Here is a 20,159-nt window from a genome sequence, read left to right on the forward strand (position 1 = left end):
TCTGTTAGCCATTTGTATGTCTTCTTTGGAGAAGTGTCCATGTCTTCTGCCCATTTTTTGACTTGATTATTTGTTTTTTGGGTGTTGAGTTTGAGAAGTTATTTATAGATCTTGGATGTCAGCCCTTTATCTGTAGTATCATTTGCAAATATCTAATTAAAAAAATAAGATGAAAACAAAGAGGGAGGAAAGTCATAAGAGACTCTTAACTCTAGGAAACAAACTGAGGGTTGCTGAAGAGAATTCTATCCCTGAAACTAATAATATAGTATATGTTAACTAAATTGAATTTAAACAAAAAAATTTAAAGAAATTAACCTTTATTTTGAAATAATTTCATACTTACAAAAAGGCTACAAAAATAACATAAAATATTCACCCCAAATGTTAGCATCTCATGTAAGTACAGTGCGAAGGTAAAAACTAGGAAGTTAACATCAGTGCAGTGCTATGAACTGATCTACAGACTTGATTCACATTTCATCATTTGTCCCACTAATTCTTTTTTTCTGCTGCAGGACCCCATTCAGGATCCCACCTTAACAAAAGTTTAAAAAATGTGGAGTTATTACAGGCTTCTGGATGCAGGTGATGGGTTCAGTGCATGTTACCCCCAAATTTGGCACTTTGGTGCATTGAAGATCTTAAGCCTAAGGAGTTTGAGAAAATGGCGATGCAGGAAGGACAATCTGATCATCCTCCACCCCCCACCCGGAGACCTTCTTCCCTAAAAACAGAAGATAAATCTCCCATGTGAAAGGTACCTTCCATGTACCAGGAAGATGGAGGACATCCTTATACCCAGAGATGGAAGATAAGGCTGTATAAACAAACCTTGTTATCTCTTCACCATTTATTATTCCTAGTCCAACCCCCCTTGTCTTGTCTATTCTTCACACATTTATTGTTTCTTTGTCTACAGGGTATATAAGCTTTTTGTTCTGGCCACTTCTTCACATCTTCATTTTCTTGTGAAGGCTCCATGCCTATACAAAATGTCAATAAAACATGTATGCTTTTCTCCTGTTAGTTTAATTCTTAGGTCCAGCCAGAGACCCAAAGAGGGTTGAGGAAAATTTTTCCTGCCCCAAATAAGCAACACCTAACCTTCAGGGGTCTTCAGGATTAATTTATGAACAAGGATCAGAGTTTATTCCCTCCTCACAGGGAGGCTAATATTACCTCACAAAGATCTGCTGGGGTCACACCAAGATAGCAAGAGCTAGTGCCAGGGTCTGCAGGTACAGTGGGATCCAGCAGGCAGAAATCTGTGGTGAGAAAGGAGGCAGGAGAGTAAAGAGAACCTAGCTGTAAAGGAGGCATAGGGAATAGTTGATGGCTGGGTTAAACAGGTAGAATCCACAATAGGTAAGTAGAATGTATCACACCCTGTCCCATATCTTGATTCCTCATATCCCAGTTCAAATATTACCTTCTCCATAAGTCTTCCCCAATTCCCACCAATGGCGCTTCTCTGTCCCATATACTTCTTATGGCATAGCACTATAAAGCTCTGTTCTAGGGGCTTTCTTCCTCGATAAATATGAAGGCAAGGAGAGGGTCTTGCCCATCTTGGCTGGTGTTTAGAAATTACACTTGCCTGAATAATGGAAGAACCAAGTGGGTATCATAAATATGTGGAAAATGTACAAACTTGAAAGAGAGTTGAGCAACCATGCAGGGAGATTTCCTGGGTTGGTCCTTTGGTCAGATTGGGGGCAGAGCCCTGAAAGGATAAGGCTGGGGTCTCAATCTCAATTGGAGGCAGAGCCCTGAAAGGATAAGGCTGAGGTCTCTGGGGTCTCAACCTGGGCAAGCCCACTGGGCAAAGGCCGCTGCGGGATGGTGAATGAGTTGCATTCTGGCTCCAACCCCGCCCTGGCAGGTGCAGTGGATAGGAGGTTTCTGAGGCTGCAAGATGGGAGTTGGATGCTGGAGGAACCCTCTGTTGCTGTTGGCTGCCCTGGTCCTGGAAGCCAGACTAGGTCATTTTCAAAGGTGGGAAGGCTTCCAGGAGAAGTCCATGAGCAAGACAAACATGAATTCAACACTCCAATTCTTCATGGAAACCTACAACAATGCTAGCAATGACACCTACTTATTTCAAGTCGACAAGCTACTTCGAAGTCAGATGCAGGTTTGTGCCTCAGTTCCTGTGGATGTGGGCAGTGCCCACTTGGACATCCGGGGACATGGTATGGCTCCCAGAGAGAATCAAGTGATGGTTTCACCAAGGTGGGGGGAGGCTTCATTTGGGATGAGCATGCTTTGGAGTTGTTTGGACCCCAGACTTGCCTTCACCATGCTTTGAAATGCTAGCCAAATGACTGGAATGAAACCTTACTCTGTTACTCTTGGTCTGAAGTAAAAACAGCTTCTGAGGTTCTCAACTGTTCTTTCTTGGGAAGAATTGCCTTTTGTTCTGAAATTCGTCCTACCAGAGTGACAGCTGATGAAGATGACTTTGTTTCTGCTTTGGTGAAATATAAATGTTCTCTGTAGGTTCCCCCTCAACATAGTTTTTCAGTGTCCAGGGCTGTCAAGTCTGAACTTTCTAGTTGTACTCTATAGAAATCTGGGATTGCACAGGACATTTTTTGGGGGTGGAAAGGAGAAGGGGGAGTGAGAAACAGACTTCAATCAGATCATCTCTCTTTTTATGTGTTTTGCATACAAAGTTTTTTGAAATACATCAATTGAGGGTGATTGAGGAAAGAAAAGTTGTTTGAAAACCACTTTCATGGGTCCAACTTCCCTTCAAGTTTACATAGTAAACTATACGTTAGTTAGGGCAGAAGCAATAGCACATTTTAGTTCAATTAACCCGATTTGGAAAAAAAAAAATTGACAGAAGAAAATGTCTCTGGCCGGGAGAGAGAGGGGCAGTGGGAACAGGAGAAACCAGCAAGGGTGGGGCGCAGAGAGGGGCAGGCAGTGTTAGTGTGACACGAAGCAGGCCTGACATCACAATGTGGACATCAGCCTGTCCCTGTTTCAATCACATACTCTTGCCCCAAGATGGTGGCTCATCAGGCCCACAAACACTGAGGTGACTTGGACACAAGGTGGCGGCTGTTGACCAAAATTCTTGCCAAGTTGGCTTGTTCTCCCAGGTCATGTTTCCCAAGGATAAATCTGAGACTCCCAGGAGGTCTGTCTTGTGGAATCAGTCCATTATCATTAACAGTTAACTCTCGAAGAATAGTTTATGAACAATCTTTTAATGTCATTCAGATGGATAAAAGAACAGAGTGTGTGTGCCCCGACGTAGCTAGGTGACCTGGGTCCTTTCGCCACATGATTGTGTGCGTCCTAATACCCCACAGAGGGGTGTAGGAGGTGGGCCTGATGAGCTGCCTGCACCCAGGTTCCAGGTCCCTCTAATTGTGAGCTCTATGTCAAGCGCCATTCATACTCTCCAGGCCTGTTTCCTCACCTGCAAGTGGGCAGAATAAGAGTGAAGCTGCACTTGTGAAAATATTTGTATGACTATGACGATTCCTCTTATTACCTAGCAATCCAGTCTAATAATGAATGCTAAAACACTTTGCACACTGGAATGTCAGTAAAATTTATGGCCAGTGTTTTAGATTTTTCATACCTATGGAGTATGCTGAAGGTCAGTGTGAAAGCCCTGCAAGATGCCAACACCTGGATGGAACCATCGTCCTTTGATGAAGAGCTTGGAGCCCTGCATCCCGAAGTTCTTCAGGTGGCAGATGCTGGGACCAAGATGGCCATAACGCCCTCAGGCCTCCGCCCCCCCCCCCCCACCCCGCAACCACCCTGGGCTTTTCTGGGGGCACTTTCCTCTAGGGGGCAGTGTGGCTGCTCTCTCCCTCTACCACCACCAGGGAGAGCACCAAGCCCTCTCTGTTGGTTTGACCCTAACATAGGGACAAGGAAGCAGGGAACTTCCAGGAGCTTCTCCCCTCCCCATGGCAGAGCTCTCTATTCCGTGTGTTGACTTGAGGGACCCAGCCATTTCCAACAGAGGACATGAATCACCAAAGCATTTGTTGGAGTTTCACTTCAGGGTGCAGGTCCTGCCACAAAAGGCTTTCCCAGCATCCCTGCCCTCACAGTCCTTACAGCCTGGCACTTGATCATGAGCACAACAAGACAGATCCCAACAGCTGGGAATAGCCCTGGTGTGTGTTCTCCATGGTTTACACATTCACTGTTTGCATACACCCTAGGAGGAAATTGGCACTCTTCTTCCCATTCTCTAGATGAGGAAACTGAGTCAGAGAGGTGGCAGGGCTTGGACAAGGAGATAGAGTTAGCAGGGGATAAAGCCAGAACTTGAGCACAGTTCTTCTGTCTTCAGTTCTGTTGCTTTCCTAACACCATAGCTGCTTCAGAGTAATGTTCCCCACACTTTGCTAAAACATTTAATAATTCGTAATAAATTATTTTAAAATTTGCTTTGTGCATTCAGTGAGATGCATGCTTCTCTTTAGCCCATGCAACAACTCCTTGAGCAGGCATAATTATTATCTGGACTCTGTAGTTGAAGAAAGGGAGGCTGCTGGGCATTTGCTCAAGGGTGAAGTGTTAGTAGGAGGGAAATGAATGCCCCAAATCAATTCAGTTTCTAAGCCTGTGTTTTTTAGCTGTGTTTTTAAACTGCTTTCCATCAGGTTGGTTGGGAAGGAGAGTAGGGAGGGATGAAAAGGATGAAACGGAGGGACAAGATGCACCCCTATGCATTCTGAGGATCATGTGTATAGATATAGGGGGTATTCTGGGGCTGCCAGGCAGCCAAGCTCAATGTCTTGCCAATCCCTCATCCTGAGGTTGCAAGGGAGACAAATGAGAAGCCATCTGTGACTGCAAAAGTGAGGCCAGTCCAAAGCAAGGGGAAGGGCTCTGCACATGCTGGGGGCCGACCAAGGGCCTCAGCTGTCACTGTGCATCCTCCAGCTGGGAGGAGAAGAGGGAGCCATGCTTTTACTGGATGAGCTCTGGAAACAGGGATTGTGGCTCCTGGGGCTTCATCTCCTAGGTTTTCCTGGGGAGGGTCAGCAACTGGATGCTTGGAGTCAACACTAACAGTGTTGCTGTTTCTCGGTAGCTCACGACTGGAGTGGAGTATATGGTAACTGTGAAAATTAGCCGGACCAAATGCAAGAGGAATAGCACAAGTAATTCATGCCCCATTCAAAGCAAAAAGAAGCTGAAAAAGGTGTGTGGTGGCAGTCATCTGAGCAGGGATTGTATCGCTTCTCGGCCTTTTGGCTAAGATCAAGTGGAGCAGGGACTTGTGATCAAAGGGGGAAAAGTAAAATTTTAAAAAGTAGACCACAAGTGGACATTGACAGCTTTTCTAGCTGTGTAGATATGGGCCTTAGGGCTGCTTGATGCCATTGGAGGTGCCCAGAGGTGGGAGGAAGGCTCTCTAATTGGGCAGTCTCCCCACCCTGAGCTGTCATAGCCCAGGCCCCTGGCAGTCTCACCCCTGCCCCTCAGGTGGAAGTGGTTTCCTTTCCCTGGGGCCTCGCTCTGCCCTCGGCTCATACTCTCTATATCCCTGGGAATTGTCTAGTTTCCTTCTTGTCTTCCAACCTCTGCCCATCTTTTCTGGCTTTTCCCAGTACCACCTGGTGCAACCACCTGCAAGCTGGCAGACACGAGGGACACTCTGTGCCTGAGTGCAGGAGCAGGAGGACTGGGGCTGTGGGCAGTGCAGCTGTCCCAGGCTGTCCTGCCCAGACTTCATCCCAGCATCTGGCTGGGCTGCAGGCTCCAGGCTCCAGACCTGTTTCAGGTCCCAGTGACTGGACAGGGGGCACCCAGGGTGACATCCCTGTTCAGGCCAGCCCCACTCTGCCCCCACCATGTGACTGTGAACAGATCCCCCTCACCCATGTGGTCATTGAGCAGACACAGAGACTGGTCCAGATTCCCCAGATAAGGGCTTGTTGGGGGGCAGGAGCTTTTTGTTCACCTTCAAAAAATATTTCCCTGAAGGCTGTTTTCTTTCTCCTTCCACAGAGTTTCATTTGTGATTTTTTGGTGTACACTGTGCCCTGGATGAACTATTACCAACTCTGGAACAACTCTTGTCTGGAGGCTTGAATGCATTGGTGCAAAGATGTATGATAAAAACTTAGATGGTCACACTGTGCACTTTCTATTAGACTTCTGAAGGGCCTCATCCCCCTCAACAGGATCTCCACACACCTGCTTGTACTCATGCACACATGCACACTCACATATGTGCATGTGCAGACTCACAACGCACTCATACACAGACACACTCACACATATGCAGACACACACTCATGCACATGTTCAGTGGCCCTTAGGGGGTGGGTGCAATTTGAACAGAAGGATGTTAACTCTTTGGAGGAAACTCATAGTTTTTCTACTTCAGTGCATGTCTCTGAGGTTTGTTGTGATTCAGGAAATTTCTGACCACCAGCCTGAGCTTGCAGGAGCTCTGTTTCCTCCCCATACTCTCTGTAACTTACGTATCTTTGTGAATGTGGCTGAGGTCCCCAAGTTCACTGGTTCAGTAACTCAATAGAAAGACCCTCAGGACTCAGCACACAGTTGTACTCACAGCTATGACTTATTACAGTGAAAGGGTATAAGACAAAATCAGCAACGGGGAAAAAGTTAATGTGGAAAAGTTCAGGGAACTAGGTGCAGGTTTCCAGACTCCTTTCCTGGTGCAGTCAGACGGTATGCGCTTAATTCCCCAGCAGTGAGTTGTGATAACATGTGTGAAATGTATTTCCCAGGGAAGCTCATTAGAGACTCAGTGCCATGGGTTTTTCCCTGCACATAGGCAGCTTCTGCCTAAGGCGTGTCCAAACTTCAGACTCCCAGAAGGAAAAAAGGTATTCAGCATAAGTCACATTGTATAAACAGTATAGACACAATGAGGTCCTCCCATCACTTAGGGAGAGTTTTATATCAGTGTAGGGAACTGTTTGCCATCCAAGTTCCCACACTCCAACCAAGGCCAACTTCACAGGTGGGCCTTTCCAACGACAGCAGTCTGGGCTGGCCGTGTGAACTCTTTTCTTCAGAGAGAGCTCCTGAGCCTCCCATGTGCTCATTGTTGGAGGAATGAGACCTACAGCGTCTTCCCTCATGTGACTCATAGTTGAGCAGAGTAGGTGTTCACTGGACCAGAAATGGGGATCAGATGAAGGCTGAGAAACTCCTCAGTGACCAGACCCACCAGCACACTTATAATGGCAACTTGAGAGAGGATTTCCAAAGGGGAAGAGTAAACACACAAATAAGAACCTCAAATTCACCTGAGTGTCTTGAGAGAGAAGGGAGAGCGGAGGTGCAGTGTTAAAGGTGGTGAAATTCTCATGCAAGAGAGAAGCCAGAAGCATCCAGTTCTTCAAATCTAATGTCATTGAAGGCTGAGTGGGTGATTTGCATGGGCCTGCTGTCCTCACTTTCTCATTTGGTTATCACAACAGCCTATGAAATAGCAACTCTCACCTCCATGGTACAGCTGAGGAGCCTCTCCAGATCCTACCATTCTAGCTGAGTTTGGCCTGTTGGTTGAGCTTTTACAAATGGAATCATACAATATATATTCTTTTGTTTCTGGCTTCTTTCATTCAACATATTTCTGTGTAATTGTAGCTCACTTTAAGATTGTGTAGAGTTCTATTTTGTGATTATACCACACTATACTTATCTATTCTACTGATAATGAACTTTATGGTAGTTTCTAGTTTCTAAGAATAAAAGCTATTAAGAATAAATATGCATGTGTGTGTCTAATGGTAGACATATGCATGAGTTTCTGTCGAGTACACAACTAAGAGTGGAATCCTGGATAATAGGATATGTGTACATTCAGCTTTTAGCTAATTTACTCAAGATTTTTTTAACATTTTAAAATTTTTTACTTAATTTGCCTCTCTAATGCTATTTAATTATTGATTTAAACCTTGTTCAACTTCTAAGTTCTTACTTTTAAAAATATCTTTTAGTTATATGACCTAATTGTTTTGTTTGTAGCTTTATTTTATGTAATTTCAAATGATACTTTATTCTTTTAATAATATTTTACCAAACTTTATGGCTTTGCTTTGAATTTTTAAAGTGACCTCTTCCTGCTCCACCCACCTGTCTTGCTTTTATGAATGGCAGCTAGGAAGGACAGACACAAGGTAGGTCTCTGTGAAAGGAGTGGGGAGTCCAGGCCCTGATGTCTAAGAGACCCAAGACAGTTTTCCTTATGAGAGACAGGCAGAGAAGGATTTAGCAAAGAAACGTGGAGGAGAAGGTGTGTGAAGACAGAGGCAAAGAGGGTAGTGATGTGCCACAGCCCAGCAAAGCCAGCAGCCACCAGAGGCTGGAGGAAGCAAAGAACAGATTCTCCCCTAGAGCCTCTGGGGGGAGCACAGTCCTGCCAACACCTTTAATTTTAGACTTCATGGCTCCAGAACTGTGTGAGAACAAGTTTCTACGGTTTGAAGTCACCAAGTTTGTGAAAATTTGACAGCAGCTATAGGAAGTTATACCCTGGGTTTCCTTTTTGCTTTGTATCTCAGACTTGGAGATGAAGAAGGTGGAAACCTGGAAATGACAACAGGGGCAGATAAAAAAAAAAGTCTCAGCGAAAGGTTGCTCTCTTTGGTCAAAAGGCCAGGATGGGGCAGCCCATTATGACAGAGAGCATTTAGATAAGTGCTTTACTCCAGGAAAATACTGCAGGAAAAATGAGGCTCCACAATCCCTTGACCCCCTGGCAAAGGCTGAGTGGGGAATGTAGATTTTCACCCTCTTGAGACTGTAATGAGGAACCTAGCACTCAAGTTGAAATGGTGTCAGAGAAAGCCAAATAGGGTGCCAGAGCTTTTACCTCACTGAATGTCAACATGCCCCCCCACTCCCTGTGGTGATAGTGGAGGCCACATGGAAAGCCGGGACTTCTGTGTCTCCCCACTGAGCTAGTGTGAGAAGAGGCATGTGGGGAGTACTGATGAGACACTCCTGCCCTTTCCAGTGAGAATAGTATCAGCAGAGGCCTGGGTGGGGAGGCTGAATTCCCATCCCATCCAACTGTGATGAGGAATCCCCCCCACCTGTGTCAACAGAGGCTGAATGAGGAACCTAGCCTTCAGTCCCCACTTGGCAGTGATGAGGTGGTGTCCCTCTTCCCTGCAGAGCACTGTCAGAGGAGGCCTGCTAAGAGACATATAAGTGAGATCCAGAAGCACAATATGAAAACACCCAGGTTTTAATAGACAATCACTTGTCCTGCTAAGAATAAGGAAAATGTCAACTTAAATGAGAAGAGACAATGAACAGATGCTAACATAGAGATGACACAGATCTTAAAATCATCTCATAAGGATTGTGGAAGGAGCTGAGATGTCCTTCAACAGATGAATGGATAAAGAAGATGTGGTTCATATATAAAATGGAATATTACTCAGCCATCAGAAAGGATGAATACCCACCATTTCATAAGGATTTTAAAGCAGTCATCATAAAGTGCTGCAATGATTAATTGTCAACATGCTTCAAACAAATGAAAAAATGGGAAGTCTCAGAAAAGATACAATCTCAGCAAAGAAATAGAAGATGTAAAGAAAAACAAGTGGAAATATTAGAATTGAAAAGTACAATAACAAATACAAAATTAGGGGCATCTGGGTGGCTCAGTCGGTTAAGCATCTGCCTTTGGCTCAGGTCATGATCCCAGGGTTCTGGGATTGAGCCCCACATTGGGCTCCCTGCTCAGCAGGGAGCCTGTTTCTCCCTCTCCTACTCTCCCTGCTCGTGTTCCATCTCTCACTGTGTCTCTCTCTGTCAAATAAATAAATAAATAATCTTTAAATAAAAAATTAAATGTGTGGGCTCACCAGTGGAATGGAAGGAATAGAGAAAAAGTAAATGAACCAGAAGCGAGAAGAATGGAAACTATCCAATCTGAATAACAGTGACAAAGTCGACCAAATAGAAATGAACAGAGCCTCAGAAATTGGTGTAACTGTTACAAAATATCTAACACATTGGAATTGCAGAAAGAGAGGAGAGAGGGGGGCTAAAAAACTATTTGAAGAAATCATGGCTGATCACCTCTCAAATTTGGCAAAAGACATAAACCTATAGATTCAAGAAAGTGAGTAAATCCTGAACAGGATAAACCCAAAGCAATTTACAGCAAAACGCATCAGAGTTAAACTTCTGAAATTTAAAGAAGAAGAAAAAAATCTTGAAAGCAGTGAAAGAGAAAAGGCACCTTACCTTTAGGGGGAAAACCCCAATTTGAATGACAACAGATTTCTCATAATAAACCATGGAGGCCAGAAGAGCTGCAATGTTTTTCAGGGTCTAAACAAAAAGAAAACTGTCAATCCAGAATCCTATATCCACTAAAAATATCCCTCAGGAATAAAGGGGAAATAAGCCATTCTCACATGGAAGGAAACTAGAGAATTTGCACCAGAAGACCTACATTAAAATAACAGCTAAAAGAAGCTCTCTAAATATAAAGGAAATTTAAAAGAAGGATCTTAAAAAAGGCATCAGAAAAGAAGAACATAAAAAGTAAAAATATGGGTAAATACAATAGGATTTCTTTCTTTTGAGTTTTCTAAATTATGTCTGATCATTAAAGCAAAAATTATATCATTTTCTGATGTAGTTCCCAATGTATGTATAAGAAATATTTAGGACATTTGTAAATGAGGAATAATGAAGGGGTGTAAAGGGAGGTAAACTTTCTACATTTCATTCAAACTGGTAAAATATCAACACCAGCAGACTGACAAGTTATGTATTTATAATGTCATATCTAGAGCAATCACCTAGAAGGCTGTGCAAAGAGATATACTCACAAACAGTATAGATACATAAAAATAGAATTCTTTAAAAAATGTTCAAGTAACTCACAGGAAGGAAGAATAAAGAAAACAGAAACAAAATACAGAGAGAAGAAAAAATAAAATAACAGACCTAAGTCCTTTCAGCAATTACATTTAATGGAATGTGTAAACTACATGTAAATGGTCTAAATAAGCCAATTAAAAGACAGAGATTGGAGAGTGGATTAAATAAACATTGACCCAACTATATGCTGTCTACAAGAAACTTACTTTAAATATAATAATATGTGTAAGTTGAAAGTGAAAAGATGAAAAAGTTATATTATGTAAACATTAAAAGAAAGCGAGAGAAGCTATATTAATATCAGATAAAGCAGACCTCAGAGCAAAGAAAATCACCAGGGATACAAAGGGACATTACATAATGTTACATCCTTTGGAAAATAGTTTGGCAGTTTCTTTTTCAAAAAGAGAAAATCCTAAAATATACTTTACTGTATGGTGCAGCAACTGCACTCCTCAGCATTTAACTCACAGAAATGAAAACTTACCTCCACACAAAAACTCATACATGATTGTTCACAGAAATTTTATTAGTAAAAGTTGAAAAGAACAAACACATCTTAAAATAGGTAAATAGTTAAACAAACTGGTGCTATAGTATACCATGGAGTACCACTCAACAATTAAAAGAAACAAGCTACTGGTAACATGAAACACACTGGATGGATCCCAAGGGCATCATCACAAATCTCAAAAGGTCACATACTTGATTCCATTTATATAACATTCTCAAATTGGCACAACTAAAGAGATAGAGAATAAATTAGTGGTTGCAAGGAGTTTCAGATGGTGGGGAAAGGGAGGTGTGACTCTATAGGGGTTAGTTCAGAGTATCTTTGTGGTGATGGAATAGTTCTATATCTTGATTGTGGTTACAGTCACACAAATCTACATATATGACAAAATGACACACATGCAAACTATACCAGTATCAATTTTCTGCTTGTGATATTTTTCTATAACTACAAAAGTTGTGACCATGCAAGGAAACTAAATGAAGCGTACAAGAGACCTCTCTGTACTAACTTATAACTTTCTTCTTTTTATTATTTAAAAATAAAAAATTTAAAAAAAAATTGGGCTGAGAAATCCAAAATATCAATGGGCACAAATGTTCTACCTTTCCTTTATTCTACCCCAGGTAATAACCTTTGCCTTCAAACAAAGCAGCCAAAATGCCAGCAGAGAGTTGAATGATGGATTAATATTAAATTACTACTGCTACTGCCAATATTCTTACTAATCATTAACATTTATTCAAATATTTGCTTTGTTAAGTAATTTACATGCACTATCATCATTAATATTATAACTACCCCAAGAAATAGGTACTGTTATTTTAAGTTAAAGATGAAGAAACTGTAGGTTAACATTTTCCTGAATAGTTGGTGGAGGGGAGTCCCACCTGGGCGCCACCTGAAACAGGGTCCTGAGCATTCCAGAACTTTGGTAGGAAGTGTAGAAGGCAAAAATATTGTCTTTCAAAGCTCCCAGCTATCTCTATCTGGTAGAGAATTGATGTGTCTATTTTGCATCCCTACAGAGTCCACATGTAGAAAGAGTACCCTATTGGCATTCTGCCTTTATCTTCCCACATCTTATCTTTCTGTGCACATCAGCTCCAAATGCAGCACCTATGCCCTTTTATCTCTGGCTGCCTGCTCTGCCCTCAAGCCACCCCAGGCCAGTGGTACTAGGGAATTAATGCCTCCTAGGAGCTCTTCTGCAGCCAATAACTGACTGGGGCTGTTGCATAAATACCCCACTCCCTCTCCCTTCAGGTAGATGTGTGTGTGTGTGTATGTGTGTGTCTGTGTGTGTGTAAGAAACAGTTATGAGTGTGAGTGTGTGTGTGTGTGTATGTGTGTATGTATTTTATAATGTCCTTAGAGTTCCCCAGTGGTATTAAACCACAAGGCTTTTTCCTCAGTTCCTGGGGATGAGATCTTTTTCTCCCCTACTGGATGTGAATGAGGACAGATGTGACCCAGCTGGCAGCCCTCTGAGACCACATGGAGGAAGTGGAGTGGAGAGATGAGATTGGTGACAATTTTTGAAATCCCGAATCAAGTTATTGGCTGGGGGTGTGTGGGATCATTCCCCACTGCTAATATGGCACCCATAGAAAGGGAGTCCCTTTGACATAGTATTCCCAGTTTCTCTTCACCCTCAATTATTTCTCTCCCAGAGGAATTATTCTGATTTGTCTATCTAGGATGAATAAAGTAGTCATGGTACCCCAGTCCTCCTCTTTTCCACATGGGCACATATTTTCCTTGGTAACTGCAAGTGAGGAAGTCCTCTGTGAAGAGATCTGCTCCAATTTTACTGATGCTAGGGGTGTAAATCTAGAGTTTGGTATTAGACAGTTCATTTTCCTGCAAAAATAACACACATCTCCCAACTTAGTCCTTATCAGTAACAAAGACCCTCATCTTTTAAAATTACTTGTATTATTTGTCCTTGCTCGACACTTTAAGCAAGGAAAGGGATATTCCTCATTCCCTCAGAGAAGGCATTGTAGACCATACTTGCACACAGCTTTTGTCTAATCAGGTAAGTGACCTACAGTTTCTTCCCTCCTCCTCCTTCTCATCTTCTACTTACTCTACAGTCTGAAGACTCCTACTTGAAATGAGGCTGGGATTGAAGTTCTGCTATCATTCAGGTATAGGCTATAAGGTCAGGAATTATCCACATCACCTGATTAGAATCCCCAAACTGCCCTAGCCCAAAGTATCTTCAGATTTTATTATAATGAACTGAAGAATTTGGCAAAAAAGAGTGGAATCATAAACATTAAGAGTGTTAAGAGCATTACGATAACAGTTTGACAAACATTTATTTTCTATATTGAGAATTACTGCTTATTGCAGGATACTTTCATGCATAATGATTGCAGGTGTGTGCTCCGGGACATCTAGCCATTGGTGCAGTTTTTGTTCAGAATTTTGTACTTTTCAAACCAAGGAACAACAAACACTGAGTAGAAGCACTCAATTTGCTAAAAAACAAAAACAATATTTTAAAAAGGTCAACAAGCAAAGTGAAAATTTTAAAGGAGCAAGAAGAGGATATAACATATGCAGTTGGGGAAAATGACACCACCTCACCATGCCTCCAATCCAAATATGACTTGACTTTTATTTTGATTTCAGTCACTTGATGGTAGTATTGCTGAGATCATCAGATGCCCTTCTGTTTATGGTGATAATTGTAGACTAGAAATAGGATCCATCCTGCCATACTCACAATAGGAACTAGTGATTCTTTTTTCCTCTTTATTTTTACTCCTGTGTCATTTACTTCACACTTTCCCTTACATAGCCTCTGCTGACTTCATCCATCCATCCATCCATCCATCCATCCATCCATCCATCCATCATCCATCCACTTGGATCCATCCACTTGGACTCACCCATCACCATCCATCCTTCCTTCCTTGCACTTTTGTCTGTTCATCCACTGATCCATCACACCCACTCCCTCCTTCCCTTGTCCCCATTCTCTCTCAAGACTTTGCTTTTCTTTTTCACTTCCCTCTTGTCCCATAATGAAAAATTAATAAACATGATTTCTTAGTTTGATTTTGTTTTCTTGCTCTTCCTTTGAAAGCCCAGGGTGGGGGTGGGGTGGGAGGCTTAAACACTTACATTTCTCCTAAAACAGAAATCAGAATACCAATTCCATCAGTTCAATCACTAACATCCAAGAAGATCTAATTTTACTCTATTGTTATATTCAGTTATTCAGCCAACTTGGCTCTCCCCTTTACCTCCCATAATTCTTTCAACAACAAAGGAACCGTACTTGCCAGGCAGGATCTTGGTCACTCTTACCTTCACTTTTCCTCTTTGAGCAAGCTGGTGTTATCTATGCTTTCTTTTCAAGCAGGCTTGAATATACCCTCAGTAATTCTACAATACCTCATCCTAAAACCACAGAAAACCCCAGTGGGTTCTTTCTGAATTAATGTGTATTCATCCAGTACCTTGTAAAGCTCCCCTTCCTGAAAGGAGCAGTTAGAAGTCTCGAGCTTTTGACAGGTGGTCCGCCGCATTTCCATGTTCACATGATACTCCATATGGTCAGTAATCTGTGAGGAGCAAGTGGCAAAGAGATAAAAGGACTTCTTTCTCTGTAGGTTCTGGTGGCAAGAACTCCTTTGCATGGTGCCCAAGGTCAAGCACTCCTTCCTGGACAAATTGGTGGGCTTCTCTCTCCCCTTCCTATCTGACTCCTATCTTTTTGCCATTCAAGTCTCTGGGCAAAGACATCCCTTGGACAACTCAAATGATACTAATTGTTTTGGGCAAGGGTCTATAAACTGTAAAGGTCCTGATAGTCAATCTTTTAGGCTTTGTAGTCCATGCAATCTCAGTTGCAAGTACTCAACATTGCTGTTGTAGCTCAAAAGCAGCCTTGGATGATGTGTGCATGCATGGCATGGCTGGGCAGCAATAAAACTATTTACAAAAATAGGCAGCAGGCCTATTTGGCTCCTGGGGTATAATCTGTTGACCCCTGGTCTTAGGTATCATTTAAGTAACTTCATCTATTCCAGTGAATTTGTTTCTCTTAAAATTCCCACTTGAAACTAAATGAGGCTGAATTTCACTTGTATGGGCATCCCCTTTGGACTGTCCCCATTGGAGAGGCATGGCTAGGAGAGGGGGCTGAACTGACCCGCTTCTCGGCCTTCAGGACACGCACAATCCGGAAATTGTACTTGTCGTTACTCTTCTTGTTGAAGTCATTGATCACATATTGCATGGTGGCTATCACATAGGGCTCTGATGCAGGAACTTCTCTGACACTCAGAAAGGTTTTCCTTTTTTCTTGGTAGGTGAGGGCCATCAGGGCCACCAGGATGACCAGCAGAAGTTGCGGGGCCTGCCAGAGTCTGGCCATTGTCCCTAAGCTGGGAAGGAATAGGAAGACCCCCCTCCTTACCCTCCAGGGCCCAGCAGGAACCCACTGACCTTCCTTGCCTGGTTGGATTTAAATGGTCAGTGGTGGACACCCACAGCCCTCCTCCTCCTCCTTCTCCATCTGTAACTGGACCTGGTGAATGAGCAGGAACACTCTGCCATGGTTGGCAATTTCAGTCCTACTTCCTCTTCTTCTTTTTGCATATGTTCATCTCTCACACACAAACACTCATGCAAATACTCGTCTCTTCTCTTTTAGGGGCTTCTGTCTTAGCAACACACACTTTCCTGCTGTCCCAGCATTATCTGGGTGGAAGTCAGGCCAGGGGCCTCTATCTACTGAACCCACCTCAGCCAGCACTGTGGGCAGTCTGGAGTGACAGGAAGCAATGGAGACATGGGGGATGCTGAATCACAGGGCAGTGGAGCACAAACAGGTCAGCCAAGTGAACACCACATCCTCCCTGTCCTTTGATTTCCCTTGGACTCTTCTTATCACCCTCTCCCTCTTCCCTGCCTGGCCAGGATATCACCTTTCCCTCAGGCGCAAACCTTGGTCTCTTCCTCTGTGCTAATAATTCTTTTTTTTTTAAGAAAATTTTTGTGGTTTTATTGTATCATGAGGCATTGAAACATCCGAACAAATCAGTATCTGGGCAGTGAGGAACTTTCTCCTTCACTTCGTTGTGTTACTAGAGCAACTTGTCAGTAGATTAAAAACAAATAAATAAAAAGACAACCTTTTGCATTACTTAAGACTTTCCAAGGCATGTGCTGGTACAACACAAACTTTGTCAGATGCAACTAGTGTCCAAACATCATGCACAATACCTCCATAGCTGCAGCGCACTGAGCCCGCTCCCACCATGGCCCTGCTCTTTTGTGTATAATATTTGGAGCATCTGGAGGAATGTGAATAGTATAAAGAAGAGGAGAAAGGAGGAAACAGCAAGAGTGCCTGGCTGGGAGGAGGCCAGCCGAAGCTGTGCAGGGAAAGCCTGAACATGTGATTGGTGCAAACCCAAGCATCGTTAATGTTCTTTAATAAGAATATCTGGGGGAACCCCATTCATGATGGGGTCTTCATCAGCCTTGAGCTGGCCCACAACCATGCTGATGATGCAGCTATCTGGCGTGGGCTGATGGTTCTGCACTGTGATGCTGTGCTGGATTTTCTGGGACGGAAGACTAGACAACCTCTCCACAATAGAAGCTTTCCTCTGGAATTGCTGTCCTTCCCACATAAGGCATGACGCATCAATATAAATTGTGCCTAGTTGGTTTCTGTCATGTTGAATGAAACTGGATCCAATCTGCTCTCAGATTGGCTTGTGTGTCATTCTGAAGCATCATCCAGCCTTGTTGAGACCCAAAGGGCTGGCACGATGGCAGCAGTGGTGTGACCGCCTGTGTTAATAATTCTTACCTTTTTAAAAAAATATTTTGTTTATTTATTTTTGAGAGGGACAGAGAGAGAGAACATGAGCAAGGGGAGGGGCAGAGGGACAAGCAGGTTCCCACTGAATAGGGAACCTGACTCAATCCCAGAATCTGAGATCATGACCTGAGCCAAAGTCAGACCTTAACCTACTAGCCACCCAGACAACCCCCTGTGTTAATAATTCTTAAATTTGGGAGGTGCATACCCCCCTCAGAGAAGACAATGCTCCCCAGAAAACAGAAGTTGTGCCCCATATGGGGAGCAGACTCCATGTATGGGTGAAGTCATGACACTACTTCACTTTCCACTGTTCCTTTGAATGGACTCAGCTGTGCTATTTGTCCCCTGTAACCTTTCAGGCACTCTCAGACAATACATACCACCTCAATCCAGTAATCAAGAACCAGTCTCTCCAGATGGTCAGAGCTTGGAATGTGTTGTGAAGCTGCACTTCTCCCTCTTGAAGGCCTGACTGTGGGGAGGAGTGATAGCTCCTTTTTTGTTTTCCCCATCTGTTCCATCTGTTCCATCTGCCCCATCTTACCATCTTACCTCAGGACCCTTCTGGTGTGAGGACCAGGGGAAGAAGAAGGGGTGGGGGTACTGAGAAGTCCCTGCTTGGCTCCAGCTGCAGTGCTCTTGGACTTGTTGGGAATTGTGCAGTGCACTGTTCTTTGGGTCACTTCCTGGCTTTCCCCCAGCCTCCACTGCTAGTAACCTCTCCTCCATAGCTCTCTTGGAAGTTGTGTTAGTTTCCTAGGGCTGTTGTAATGAGTTACCATCAACACTGGCTTAAAACAACACACATTTATTATCTCACAGTTCTGGAGATTACAAATCCTAAAATTAAGGTGTTGGCAGGGTTGCATTCCTTCTGGAGGCTCTGGAGAAGAACCCATTTTTATCCTTTTCCAGCTTGTAGAGGCTACCTGCATGCCTTAGCCTGTAGCCCGTTTCCCATCTTCAAAGCCAGCAGTGCAACATCTTCAAATGTCTCATCTGACCTCTGATTCTTCTGCCACATGTCCTTCTCTGACTCTCTACCTCCCTCTCACAAGCACCCCTGTGATTATGTTCAGCCCACCCAGATGACTGAGGATGACCTCTCCACATCAAGAACCTTAACTTAATCATACCTGCAAATCCCCTTTGCTTTTGGAGGCAGCCTATTCACAGATTCCAAGGGTTGGACAGGGATATTTTGGAGGGACACTATTCTGCCTGTCATAGCAGTGTAATGCTCTGTCTTCCAGCTGGTTGCTTGCCCCATGGGAATCCCTTGGTTTCTCTTGGCTAGGGTGTGTGGGTCTTCCCACCCCAGCTCTCTCTGCTCAGGCCAGTTCCAGCCCAGCCCCTTCTTGGGTGCCCAGCTAGAAAGCATTGAGTCAATCTCAGCTTGTCGCTTTGGTGAGGTTTGGACAGGAGGCCACCTTGCTTAAAACTTTCCCTCTGCTCTCCAACTCCTGACTTTTACTTCTTCAATATCTATGGGTCTTCTCCTTCTGTGAGAAATTTCATATTCTTCTCTGGCACCTCACTTTGACATCTGCCTCAATTAAAAAGTCCATTTGAGCATTCAGTAATATCTACATAAAATGTTGCATATAACTTTAGAGGGGTTATAGATCCCCAAATTACACCCACCGTCATGGGCTCTGAATGAAGAACCTCTTTTCTACACTCAAAGCTACTAAGAATTTGGCCACATTCAATGCTTCCATAGAGGGGACCCCTATACATCTGCCTTCGTGCCAGGTCCTTATTTTGAGATCTGATCCTATATTTCTACCGGGTTGCCGCAAATGTCTTTGAAAGTCCCACTGTGTACTGAAACTCCTCAAACCCAGACCAGATCATTCTCTTTACTCCCCTCACACTGCCCTTGTGGGATTACCACATACTGTCCCTTGGAAGTCCCAAAGGCAGCCACCAAGGCCCACTCAGTCTTCATTCATCATTTCCAGCCCACCTCCTGCCATGGATCATTTATGGGTAACATGGACCAATGGGTTTATTGCCACAAGACAATGCATCAATGGGTATACTTTTCTAGCACATTTATCTTATTAAACAACAACAAGAACAACAACAACAACAACAAACCATTCTTCCTGGCAGTAGGCTTTCCACATTCCACTGACAGTTGGTTTGGAGGCTGAAATTAAAAGCGGAGGGAGGGTAATTGCCCGCTGTCAGAAAGTCTTCCTGCTCAACCTTGAACAGGACACTTAGTTTCAGGTTTACACAGATTTGCTTAACGTACCTCCTGCCACAGGCTTGGATGTGCTCCATTGGAAGATGTTATCTGACCACCAAATTTTCACCTCAGATTGATGGACATGCTGAAGAAGTCTGCCTGGTTTGTTTCTAAAACTCATACACTCTCCAACTCTAGCGATTTTGTAAGTTCTCTGGTTATGTCAACCTTAAAAAATAAAATTGCCAGTTATTTTACTGGCAAAGTGAGTTTATTTGGAGATAGCAGAGAAATCACAATTCAGGACATACACAATATGGTGAACCATAGGAAAGTCCGAAGAGACCAAAAGGTGAGCTTTTATTAAGTTTTAGGAGGAAATCAGGGAGGGTTATTTTGAACAAAAGTTCACTGGAGAAGAACGAGTGTTTCAGACTGTGGTGGTTTCTCATTGGCTGCAAGGAGGGCTTAGTATGCAGTTGCCAGGACAGGGAGGGGTTTCCTTCTTTTTCTTAAAAGCAGGAGATCAAATTCCTATGTGAAAAATGTCCTCCTTGTCAAGATAATTTTTATCTTTTCTCTTCCTGCTGGTGCTGCCTGCTGCCAGGAGCGGTATGTGCAAGAGAGTGCCCCCTTCAGGGCTTCCTGACTCCATTTTAAATGTGGAAAGAGCTGAGATGCCCTTCAACAGAGGAATGGATAAAGAAGAT

General features: G+C 43.4%; 2 protein-coding genes and 1 pseudogene across 2 annotated transcripts; 1 reads left to right on the forward strand and 2 right to left on the reverse strand.

Annotated features, from left to right (window-relative positions):
• The first annotated feature begins 1,918 nt into the window (after positions 1–1,918).
• Positions 1,919–6,081, forward strand: CSTL1 (cystatin like 1). The gene is made up of 3 exons (XM_006742941.1): positions 1,919–2,137; positions 5,078–5,188; positions 5,998–6,081. Exons 1-3 carry the CDS (start codon positions 1,919–1,921, stop codon positions 6,079–6,081), a joined length of 414 nt encoding a protein of 137 aa, XP_006743004.1.
• Positions 6,082–13,800: 7,719 nt separating this feature from the next.
• Positions 13,801–15,791, reverse strand: CST11 (cystatin 11). The gene is made up of 3 exons (XM_006742940.2): positions 15,567–15,791; positions 14,872–14,976; positions 13,801–13,884 (listed from the first exon to the last, which is right to left on the reverse strand). Exons 1-3 carry the CDS (start codon positions 15,789–15,791, stop codon positions 13,801–13,803), a joined length of 414 nt encoding a protein of 137 aa, XP_006743003.2.
• A 604-nt stretch (positions 15,792–16,395) lies between these two features.
• On the reverse strand, positions 16,396–17,151 carry LOC102739412 (nuclear transport factor 2 pseudogene; annotated as a pseudogene).
• Positions 17,152–20,159: the final 3,008 nt, after the last annotated feature.

The sequence above is a fragment of the Leptonychotes weddellii genome, chromosome 10 (genome assembly GCF_054177405.1).
Source record: "Leptonychotes weddellii isolate Sample4059 chromosome 10, ASM5417740v2, whole genome shotgun sequence".
Taxonomy (NCBI): Eukaryota; Metazoa; Chordata; class Mammalia; order Carnivora; family Phocidae; genus Leptonychotes; species Leptonychotes weddellii.

Coding starts and splice junctions, on each gene's coding strand:
- CSTL1 (XM_006742941.1), top strand. CDS start 1,919: ATGGGAGTTGGATGCTGGAGGAACCCTCTGTTGCTGTTGGCTGCCCTG. Junction 2,138..5,077: donor TACTTCGAAGTCAGATGCAG/GTTTGTGCCTCA, acceptor GTTTCTCGGTAG/CTCACGACTGGAGTGGAGTA. Junction 5,189..5,997: donor GCAAAAAGAAGCTGAAAAAG/GTGTGTGGTGGC, acceptor CTCCTTCCACAG/AGTTTCATTTGTGATTTTTT.
- CST11 (XM_006742940.2), bottom strand. CDS start 15,791: ATGGCCAGACTCTGGCAGGCCCCGCAACTTCTGCTGGTCATCCTGGTG. Junction 14,977..15,566: donor TCCTGAAGGCCGAGAAGCGG/GTCAGTTCAGCC, acceptor TGCTCCTCACAG/ATTACTGACCATATGGAGTA. Junction 13,885..14,871: donor AGGAAGGGGAGCTTTACAAG/GTACTGGATGAA, acceptor TTTGTTTTTTAG/CAAATTGAGTGCTTCTACTC.